The sequence below is a fragment of the Belonocnema kinseyi genome, chromosome 6 (assembly GCF_010883055.1).
Source record: "Belonocnema kinseyi isolate 2016_QV_RU_SX_M_011 chromosome 6, B_treatae_v1, whole genome shotgun sequence".
In the NCBI taxonomy this organism is placed as follows: Eukaryota; Metazoa; Arthropoda; class Insecta; order Hymenoptera; family Cynipidae; genus Belonocnema; species Belonocnema kinseyi.
This window is the reverse complement of record NC_046662.1, coordinates 20,288,161-20,300,439: the sequence shown is the minus strand read 5'-3', so window position 1 is coordinate 20,300,439 and position 12,279 is coordinate 20,288,161. Positions and strand designations below refer to the sequence as shown.

The following is a 12,279-nucleotide window of genomic DNA, read 5'->3' as shown; positions in this document are numbered from 1 at the left end:
TTGTACTTAAACGTAGTTTTCTTTCGGCTCTTGCATTTTTCAAAGTTTGAGACCGATATTTTATGTATAAAAAAAGTTCGAACGTTCAAAAAATGTCGAGGTACAGAAAGAAGATGAAATAATTTTCAGTGAAGTTCCTATCAAAATCCAGTACCTACACGTACTTTATTGTACTTTAATACATTTTCCAAAGTTTCAGCTCGATATTTTATTTGCAAAAAAAGTTCTTAGGTTCAAAAAAACATTCAATGAACTGAAAAAGTGAGGTCGGTAATATAGGTATTTAGCTGTGTCACATGCCCTTAAGAGCCGTACAGTATAGGATTTGTTCCCAACCACCGCCATCCCAAAACCAGCCCAATAGAAGATTTTCACTGTATATGGTCGTTGGAAATTTATCGTTTTTAAATTAAATTCATTATTTTCTTTGGTTGAAAATTTAAATATTTTGTTGAACCAATTTTTTTTGTTGAAATTTTGTTTTTACTGAAAATGTAAATATTCCATTTTTGGTTAAAAATCTATCATTTTTTGTTGATAATTGACGTATTTTATTACAAATTCGTCTTATTTGGTATATATACTAATCATTCTGGTTTACAATAATTTGTTTCGTTGAGAATTCAACTTTTTTCTAGGCAATTCGTTTTTATTGGTTAAAAATTGATCTTTTTTAGTTGAATATTCATGCCTCTCGTTCAAAATTCAATTTTTTATTATAAAATTCAACTACTGGATTTCAGTTTCAAAAATTTAGATTATAGTTGAAAATTCATTTCTGCAGTGGAAAATCTAAGAATTTTGTTGATAATCAATTTTTGTTGGTAGAAAATTGCTCTACCTGCATGAAAAATCATCTATTTTGTATATCGTCAAAAATCCTTTTTTTTTCAAGTTATTGATTAAAAAATAAAGTTTGATCATATACAAGTGGCATTATTGCTTGGCCCTCGGCGTGCAAACATCTTGCATTTCCCTCACCTAACCTAACCTGAAATACCTAATCGCGAGCTTATTTTAAATAATTTAATATGTATATCAACTTTTTTACAATATATTATAATTCTATAGCAAAAAAAAAACAGTTTAATTTATTTTGAATTTACATTTAGTGAAGAAAAGGTTTTCCTTCCTTTGAATTTAAAATCAATCATTTGTTTGTAAAGAGTAAAATTAAATAATTAATTTACCTTGGGCTTTAAAACATTATTATCTGATCCGAAAATGGATATCATTGATTCTACAATGATGAATTTTTATAAAAAATTGATTTACACCGGTTGAGGAGCCGAGGCGGAAGTTGGCGCTAGCCACTGCGCTGGATGTTCTAGTCGAAGTTCCGCGAAAATTTAAAATGGATAAATGAATAATGTATTTTTTTCTATCCAAATTAATAATTAAAGTTCAACATTTATTCATAAAATAATGTAAAAGTGTAAGTCGCTCAATTTAAAAAGACAAAATTAATATTTTGTTTAATGGTCAGTTTTTCTTGCGTTCTCTGTTTCTTACACAGAATAGTTGAATTTTTAACTAAAAAAATATAAATTTTGCACCAAAATTGAAACAGTTCATTTTTCAACAAAAAATAATAATTATCAAACAAGAGGACAATTTTTTAACAAGATACATGAATTTTCAACCAAATAGTTAAAGTTTCAATTAAACAAGTTAAATTTTCAATAAAAAAATTAATTCTCAATCATAAATGGTAGATTTAAACTTTCAGATATAAAAATTGAATTTTTAACAAAATAGTTAAACTTTTAACGAAAGAACTGGTTTCTCATCTTACAAAGATCAATTTTCAACCAAAAATGAAACAGTTGAGCTTTCCGTAAAAAAAAAAATTTCCACCAAAAAAAACGAACTTTCAACCAAAGAAATGAATTCACGAATAAAACGATAAAAATCGAATATTTTCATATTAAAATGTGGAAAATTCGACTTCTTTAAATTAGGATTATTCAACTTCAAAAAAGTTTAAATTTGAAATTGTATAATATCAATTTTTATATTTACAATTGTTCAAATTTGAATATTTTATTTTTTAAGCCCTTCAAATTAAAAATGGTTGCGTATTACGTTCGTCAATGGAAAACTTTAAGGCTGATAAATTTTAATTGCAACCTTCAATATTGAAAAAAAAAGAATTTTCAAGGAATGGAAATTAAACTCTTCAAGAATCAGAAAATTAAAAAAAAATGAAAAGCCTTAAAAGTTGCGCAATTTTAAGTTAAGTGTGTTGAATAATTAAAAATTTAAAGCGTTTCAAAAATAGGAAAACTTCGACTTTCTTCCAGAAAGATAAAAATGTCATAAATTAAAATTTTAAGGTAGTTGTGCCAAAAATCATATCTCTGAAAAGATTGTTTTTTGATGATTTTAAGAATGAAAATAATATTTCTGATGTAATTTAAAATAAAAAACATTATCTTAAATCAAAAATGTTTTAACTCAAGAGAAACATTTATTTTAACAATGTTTTTTGCAACTTCATTTTTTCTTAACATCGCTTCTTACTATTTCAGAGTTTTTTAAAAATGATAAATTTCAAATGTGGTGGCTGATTTAAAAAAAAAATACACCTATGTTTTAATGGCAGAAATCATTTAAAAGATTTTTAAAAAATGAATTTTATATGAAATTACTATATTTGAAGATTATTTACTTATTTTAAAAATGTGAAACACACAGTGGTACGGAATGTTTTCACTAAAAAAAATAGCCATGATTTATTCAAATTCAACCATTAAAAGAAATGTTTAAGAAGCGACAGTAAGAAGAAATTAAATTACAAAAACTATTGTTAAAATAATTATTTTTCATAAGTTTTAAACCTTTTTCATAAAAAATGATTTTTCTTTAATAAAACACTTTTTTCCAGAAACCTAATTTTTTACTACCTTAAAGTTAAAAATTGCACAATTTCGAATTGCAAATTTTGGACAATGTTTAACTTTTTAAACATCAAATTTAAATGGCTGCATTCAAAGTTATTAAATAATTAGCTAGTTAGTTAAGTAATTTAACTTTAAAGATTTTAGGTTTGAAATTTTATAATATTGTACTTTTAAGTTTAAAATTGTTCAAAGAATATCAATTAAAAATTTTAAGTGCTTCAAATTTAGATTTGAAGAATTTAAATGACCAAGACGATGGATTTAAAACCAGGAAACACCGGGATATTTTATGAAACCACCCTGTAAAAATTATGCAAGCGTACTAAAAATATTTACTCTCTAATATGCTTCATGAGACATGTATTTAATAAGCTTTCCTAAAGACTGGTAAGAAATGTTACTAGCTTCATTTTTCATGAAGATTTCATCATTCACTCAGTTCTTGGCGGTACGTAGTATAAAACTGCGAAAATTCTACAAAAATTCTTTCCAAAAACAGAAAACATCACGACAAATAAGGAGTGGAAGAAAAAAACTAACAAAACGAAAATTTTGCAAAACAGAACAAAAAAATGAGTGATCGTGTTTACCTTAGTGGGTGACGAGCAGAGTTCAGTGTTCAATGGAGGTGATGGATGAGAATTAATGGATGGCTGATGGTTCATGGAATGAAATGTAGGATTCATCGGAATCAGTACTCGACTCGTATCGAAAGGATCTTGCATACTACTTTTTACCAAAGAATCTGCCTCGAAAGGATCTTTACACAATAATTTATCACTAATTTTCCCTTGCTTTTCGCTTCCGAAAACCTCTCCATTTATTTTGGATTGTGAAACTTGCGTATTAGCGAAAGGATTGGAGGGATTGATATACTCATGATGAGTCTCTATAGTTTTTGGTGTATCAGGAGAAATATTAATGAGTGGTGATGTGTCCACCAATTGTGAATTTAAAAAATCTTTCCTTCTTTGCAAACTCGAGTTCGATTCCGAATTTTGAGGAAATTTATTGGAATACAAGTTGGAAATTTGATTTGATGAAAGTTCATGGGGTGGGTCAGGTATGGATTTTGGTTTTGGAGGAATGTCAGTGGAATTTTGGGAAAGGGAATAGGGCAGAGGACCGTGCCGCAAGCGCCCACTCCATGCAGGTCTCAAGCTGTCTAAACTGCGAACTGGTTTCAACTGAAAGGTTACGCACGACATTCTCTCACTAGTTGGATAAAATTTGCCTTTTTAGCTTTAAGCTTATTCTTTATAAGAGAAAAACAAGCTGAGTTTCTCGTTACGTTTTAAATTACAAATCTACGAAATAAAACAGAAATTCAATTTAGTCACTGAACAAAAATAGAAAGAATTAACGCATACATATAATTAGTATTTATATTTTATAACAGGGTTGCTACAAAATACCACTTTCAAAATTCCCTGATCGTTCTAAATTTTTCTTTAAGGTATAAAAACAACCTTACACCAAGAAGATCAACAAAGAAAAAAAAAATTATCCAAAATGTTAAATTTTCCACAAAATAGTTTAGTTTTCAACCCAAACATATAAATATTTAACAAAAAAGTTCATATCCAACCAAATTTTGGAATTTTTGATTAAACAAAAAATAATTTTCTACAATAACGTTAAATTTACACCCAAAATTACAATTTTTTAAGAACAAACTTTTCAACTAAAAAAATTAAATTTGAAACTAAATAAATGAACATTTAACTAAAATTATGAATCTTCAATCACAAAATGAATTTTTAAACAGGAGGTTGAATTTTCAACAAAAATGATCAATTTTCAACTAAAAAAGACCAATTTTGAGCAAAATATATGAATTTTCCACTAAAAAAAGACAAATTTTCAACAAAAAATAGAATAGTTGAATACTTAGTTTAAGAAAAATATTTTTTAAACACAAAAAAACAGTATTTTTACAAAATAGTTTAGTTTTCAACATGAAAGAAAAGATTTTTCTGTTCAAAAAGTTAAGTTCCAACAAAATTGTTGAATTTGAAAGCCAACAAATTGTTTATATAAAGTTAAATTTTCAAAACAAAAAAAGTCTTTGAAAAAATAAATTATTTTTCAACTAAAAAACATGAATTATCAAGCAAAAATGGAATAGTTACATATACAGTTAATCGAACTATTTTTAATAATAAAAAAATTATATTTCAAGAAAGCAAAGCATTGTCAACTGAAAATATGAATTTTTAATTGAAATGATGAATCTTTAACCAAATAGTGAAATTTTCAACCAAAATTATAACTTTTTTACAACAAAAAATTCCAAAAAAGACATGAATTTTCAACTAAAAATATACGAATTTTTATTCAAAAACAGAATAGTTGAATTTTCAGTAAAAATTTTTTTAACGAACTTTCAACAAAATAGTTCATTTTTCAATAAAAAAATTAATTTCGACCCAAAATCTCATTAGTTTCAACTAATGACATTACTTTTCTACCAAAAAGATAAATTTTGTATAAAAAAAAACATGAATTTTCAAGCAAATAGTTGAATTATTAATTTAAAAAATAAATAAATTTTCAACTTAAAATAGAATACTTACATATTCAGTTACAACAATTAAATTTCAACCAAATAAAATAAATTTTCAAAACAAACAAAAGAATTTTCAACTAAGAAGATTACTTTTTTTAGCAAAAAGACAAGTCATAAGAAAAAAAATGCATTTTTAACAAAATAGTTCCACCTTCAATTATGTGGTTAAATTTTCAACTAAAAAAGATGAATTTTTAGCGAAAAATGTAATAGTTGATATTTTTACCAAAAAATATTTTAATTTTTAACCAAAAATAGTTAAATTCAAGCAAAAAAAGACGAATTTGCAATAAATTAGATGAATTATAAACCAAAAAGTTGCATTCTGAACCAAAAAATGAAATTTGTATCATAATAGATCAATTTTTAAATCAAAAACACGAATTAAAAAAAATTTGAATCACCAACCAAGAAAGAATTTTCAGCCAATAAAGTAAAAAACTTGCTTTCAAAATGTTGAATGTTCATGCCAAGAAGATGATTTTTTTATTAGACAGTTGAATTTTTAAACCGTAAACATCAATTTTCAAAAAAAAGTTAATTTTCGAACAAAACTTTAATTTGTATTTTTTTTTAATAGTAGAATTTTTAACCCAAGAAAATGAATTTTTAACGAACAAAAAAGAAGAAAAAAGAACAATATCGTTACATGTTTGTTTAATTAACCGAATTTGTATGTATGTTTGTTCCTTAAGTTTAGAAAATCTGATTAAGATTTCATGTGTTTTCTTTACCTGTCTAGTTTTAAATTCCCTGAGTTTCCCGGACTTTTCATTATTCCCTTGACCTGTAGCAACCCTGAATAGTTTAATTTCTAATGTGTTAGTCATTTAATCACAAGTTTCTAGAAAACTCAGCTTGTTTGAAAACATGATTCCTGAAAATACGTGACTTAATTATCGTTTTTAATTAAATTTAGAAGAAATTAAGTCGAATTGTTACCATACTTGTCAACTTCTTAGCAAACTTTAATTTTATATCGACACTTTTTTCAGTTTGATGTCAAGTCAGAGCACAAGTGAGATAAAATGTTTCTTTGAAAAAAGTCTCATTTATGCTAAAGGGGATTTTTTTAAGGGACGTAAATTAAAATTTTAATTTAATGACGAAGGATTTCAGGATAGAATTGCAAATCTTATGAACTAGATCTCTAGGATCTATTAATTTTTTTGTATTTTCAAAACTATAATTTAGAGAGATGAAGAAACTGATTCTCAAAAAATATATTCTAAGAGATTGTATAAATATTGAAATTATAAAAGTCACGAAAATTGGTTAATTTATAACTTTTAGAATTTTTCAAAATTTCTTGTTCTCGCTTACAAATTTACAATATTTCAAAATTAATTTAAGGTTTGTGGTTAAAATATTTGTTTAAGAAAAATAAGAAGAGTTATACATAAGATTCACAATTCCAGCATTGAATCTCCAACAAATTTTGACAAAAGGATAAAAAATAAGTATTTGAATTGAAACAAAATTAATTTATGAGACCAAGATACTCATGCACATTCGGAACTTTTTTCAACTGTAACAGGGTAGCCACAATTTTTTAAATTGTTGTCTCTCGATTCTACCGGTAAATGTTCGTGATTTCTGACGGTTTAGAAAAAAATATACTTTGAAAATCTTTTTGAAAGAATTCTATTGACTTTAATTCAAGTAAACAGTTAAAAAGTCCATTAATAAACCAATTTCTAAATATTATGGTTTAAACATTTTTTCAGCAATAATTAATAATTAATAATTTTGAATTGAAAGCGTCTGAAATTAAAAAAATATACATATATACAGAAAGATTTTATACAATTAAATTAGAGAAAGGCCTTGAATTGTATAATTTCTAAGTCGACGCTCTAAAAATTAAAAAATTTTATTTTGAATTGAAGAATCACGAAATTAAATTATTTCAGATTAAAATTTCGAAAATAGGATATCAAAATTTTAAAAATTTATTATTTTAATATTAGAATTTTTGAAATTGGATCATTTAAAATTCGGAGAAATTATAATTGTATTATTTATAAATAAAAGCGTTCAAAATTAAATAACTAAAATCGAAAAATTTTGAATTTGAATCATTTTAAATTCAAGGCGATTACAAATGGAAAATTTTAAATTAAAAACTAAATTGAATCTTTCAAAGTCAAAGCTTCTGAAACATTAAAGCTCATTAGACAAATTGGTATAAAATACAACATTTACTTGATTTATTGTAAAAAAACATAAAACACCATTAGTAATTTTAAATAGGAAAGATTAAAAATGAAAATATTTCTACTCCGAAACATTAAACTTTTAATGAATGTGAACTTATTTAAAACTATAAGAAAATTAATATCACAAAATTTTGATATTATAACTTTATAATACTCAAACCTTTTAAAATTTCAATTGTTTGAAGTAAATTTAAATCACTTAAAAATGTATAATTTTTAAATTGCTAATTATATTTTCCAAAATTTAACCAATTCAATTTTAATTGCCAAAAAAAAAACATATGAAAGGAAAAATAAAAAAATTAACATTCAACATGAAAATTTAGAATTCCAAAATTGTAACCATGTAAAATTACCAAATTTATTCAATTACTGATGTATTAATTTCAGACAATTTAATTTGGATCTTTTTTTTTACTGTAAACTCAATTTTCAATTTCAAATCTTCCTTTAGAATTATTATTCATGCTTGACGTTTTCCAATAAAATATTTTTAATTTTAACAATATTAAGATATTACATTGAAAATTACAACAAAAAATACAAAAAGAGATTGCTCTAATATGATTCAAATGTTTGAAATTGTACAATTTTAAGCTTTTCAATTCTAAATTGCTTTATATTTAGATCTAAATGATTAAATTCAGAACTGACTATTAAGGTTTTAATATGAAATTTTTTAATATTTAATAGCGAAATTGTCCTGACATTTTGAATATTTGTATTTTAAACTACAGAAATCTTCAGGACGATAAAAAAGATTAGAAAATGTGATTTCTGTAATAAAAATCACTGTTATTCAAAACTTACAAACCGCGCGAATTATGAAATACGGAAAATCCCCCGATGTAATATTTCCAGTTCTCCCGGGTGGGTGGCCACCCTGTACATAACAATTTAGTGAAAAATAGCATAATAACAAAACAAAAACTAAATGGTAAGATATAAAAAATTACTGAAAATAAAATTCTACGGTGATTAAAAGGGACAAAAGCACGAAAACAGGGAGACATACAAAATGCGAGCAAGTGTTGATTTGCTTAGTCACTAAAAACGCAAAACCATTTCAAATACCTTTTTGAGTGACTTTTCATTTCGTGAAACCTTCTAAATGACACAAGAAAAGCAGTAGAAAAATCACACTAATAATTAATTCTTAACGAAGAATTTCACAATGATGCTTTTGGAAATAAATTATTAAATATTGTTTGAACAAACATATTTTTGAAATTCTGATCTAGTTAAAAGGTGGAATGATGAAGATGATTTATTTCAGCTGTTATCCAATCACCACTCACATAAAAACGTTTGAAACAAATAAAAATGTTTTTTAATTCTAAAAAAAAATGGAAATGCATGGGGCAATATGTTTTCAATGCCTCTAATCTACTATTTGCGATAAATTTTATCTGGGTACTTACAGTTCTGTCTACGGGAGGCGTATTTGGGAATATCACATTTCGAAGTTCATGCATTAGATCTATATTGAGTCGTTCTGGAGGTGAATCTTGGTCTTCTGGAGTACTCGGACTTAGAGGAGAGTACTGTTTTCTACTGAAAAATGTAAAAATAAAATGTTTTTAAAGGAAAAAGTAATTTAGAGACAGAATAAACGATCAGGAATATATTTTGAGATTCAATAATAATTTTAAAATACATTGTTAGACCTAATTATTAAATTTATGCAAATGTAGACAGTAATTGTAAATTTTTATAAGCTAACTTCAAACTGACACAGCAGCCATATCCCTTATAAAACTATAAAAACTTGTAGAAAAAATCAGAATAAGTTTCTGAGATATTTAGAAGTTTTGAAAGGATACAAAAAAAATTGTATTAGAAGAAAATGTAGATTTTTTAAGGTTTCGAACAAAAAATCTAACTTTCTCGGAAAATTTTGAATACTATTTTATTTTATATTTATTTGAAGAAAATATTTAAAAAGATTTAAAAATAATTTTAAATTTGAGAGAAAATTTGAAAAGATTATACAACATTACGAAATATTTTAAAAGAAATTTAGGAATAATTCGAATCAGTTTGAAAGATATTGAGGAATTGTTAAGAGATTAAAAACATTTTAAATCTTCGAATGATTTTCAAACGTTTATAAAATATTCTTAAGTTGATTCCAAGCGTAAAAAAGTGTTAAATATCTTTTAAACTACGCAAATTTAGAAATAAAAATTATGTTGTCTTTTACATCATAATTTGCCTCCTTTTCTTTATTCTAGACTGAAAAATTTGCTTGGTTTAAAATAAAAAATTTTTTCTTCTGAAAATTTAACGATTCTGTGAAGAATTCATCTGTTTTGTTTGAAAATTCAATTACTTGGTTCAAAGTTAAACTAAAATTTTTTAAATTAACTTGTTTTCATTTTCAACAAAATAAAAGAATTTTCCACCCCACACTATACATTTGCAAGAAAAAGGTAATTTTCTACAAAGTACTTAATTTTTTCGAATAAATGTTTAATTTTTAAACTAAAAAGTAAAATTTTCTACCAACGTAGTTGAATTTTCAACCAAAAATATGAATTCTCAACGAAAATAGTAATACTTGATATTTCAACAAAAAATATTTTTATTTTAAACAAAAACAGTTAAATTCAACCAAAGAAAAATAATTGTCAACAAAATAGTTGAATCCTTAACCAAAAATGAAATATTTAATATTTAGTTGAACAAAAAAGTTAAATTATAAAAAAAGTGTAATTGATATTTCAACTAGAAAAGATTTTAACTTAAATCAAACACAGTTAAATGCAATATAAAATACGAATTTTAAACAAAATAGTTGAATCCTCAATAAAAACAGATTAGTTTTTGACGATAAGAGATAAATTTTCAACTAGAAATGTAATAGTTTAATTCTCAGTTTAAAAAAGGTCCATTCTTAAACAAACAAAAAAGGAACGAATTTTCAACGAAATCGTTAAATTTTCAACCAAAAAGATAAATTTTTAACAAAGTAGTTCAACGTTCAATCAAGTTGTTGAATTTTTTAACAAAAAAAGATGACCTTAACAGAATAGTTGCATTTTCAATAAAATAATTCAATTTTTAACCAAATAGTTGATATTTTAACTAAAAAGGATAAATTTTCAACAAGAAATAATTAAATTTGTAACCAAAAAGGTGAATCTTCAACCTAAAAGATACATTTTTTGAAAGTAATTCAACTTTTAATCAATTTATTTAATTTTTGTCCCAAAAAGATGAGTTAAAAAAAATAATTGCATTTTAAACATAACAATGAAATTTTGAACCAAATAGTTGATATTTTAACTAAAAAGGATAAATTTTCAACAAGAAAGGGTTAAACTTTTAAACAAAAAGATGAATCTTTAACCAAAAAGATACATCTTTAAATAAGTAATTCAACATTTAATCAATTTATTAAATTTTTGACCAAAAAAATTAGTTAAAAAAAATTGCATTTTCAATAAAATAATTAAATTTTTAAGCAAATAGTTGATATTTTAACTAAAAAGGATCAATTTTCAACAAGAATTAGTTAAATTTTTAACCAAAAAATGAATCTTTAACCAAATATATACATTTTTAACAAAGTAATTAAACTTTTAATCAATTTATTAAATTTTTGTCCAAAAAAGATGACCTTAACAAAATAGTTGAATTTTTAATAAAATAATTAAATTTTTAACCAAATAGTTGATATTTTAACTGAAAAGGATCAATTTTCAACAAGAAATAGTTAAATTTTTAACTAAAAAATGAATCTTTAAGCAAAAAGATACATTTTAAACAAAGTAATTTAACTTTCTATCAAGTAGTTGAATTTCTGGCCAAAAAAGATGAGTTAAAAAAAAATAGTTGCATTTTCAACATAATAATTAAATTTTGAACCAAATAGATGAATTTTTACCCAAACAGATAAATTTTCAACATAATCGTTAAATTTTCAACGAAAGAGATGAATATTCATCCTAGAAGTTATATTTTTAACAAAGTGGTTCAGCCAAGTTGTTGAAGTTTTGAACAAAAAAAGATGATTTTAACAAAATAGTTGACGTTCAAAAAAAAATTGAATTTTTCAACCAAATAGAAGCACTGTTAAACATTAAAGCGAGAACATTTCTGAAAAGCAGTAGTAGAAAAGAGATATTATTTAAAAAGGGGAAAAGAGGGGTTTATGGGAAAGCGTGTGAAGTTTGAAATATCAAAGTATAATCTTTGTAAATACCCTAAAACATTTAAAATCCTTCGAAATATTTTTAATTAACTTAAAATTTGTTTAAGCGCTTGGAAAATTCTGGTAATCTTTTAAAATACCCTAAAATCCTCAAAATCTGTTTAAGTTCTTGAAATATATTAAAAATATTTTCAATTATTTAACTACTTTTTCCGATCTTTGAAATCATTTGAAATCCCTTAGTTATTGAGAATAGATTCTTCGAAATCCAATAAAATGCTTTCAAATGTTATGCTCTTTAATGCTTTGATCTCGCACTTCACTATTTAATGTTTAAGGGCATGTGACACAGCTAAATACCTATATTACCGACCTCACTTTTTCCGTTCACTGAATGTTTTTTTGAACCTAAGAACTTTTTTTGTAAATAAA

The 12,279-nt window shown here is 24.5% G+C and overlaps 1 protein-coding gene across 2 annotated transcripts in view; it reads right to left on the bottom strand.

Annotated features, from left to right (window-relative positions):
• Positions 1 to 12,279, bottom strand: part of LOC117174220 (DENN domain-containing protein 1A) — a 45,191-nt gene that overhangs the window by 11,105 nt on the left and 21,807 nt on the right. Inside the window, exons 12-13 of one of the 2 annotated variants that reach the window (XM_033363091.1) lie at positions 9,113 to 9,245; positions 3,494 to 4,090 (exon numbers count right to left, since the gene is read on the bottom strand). In XM_033363091.1, the coding sequence (XP_033218982.1) occupies positions 3,494 to 4,090; positions 9,113 to 9,245 (730 nt within the window). The remainder of the gene's footprint in view (positions 1 to 3,493; positions 4,091 to 9,112; positions 9,246 to 12,279) is intronic. The other variant, XM_033363092.1, reaches the window with a different exon arrangement.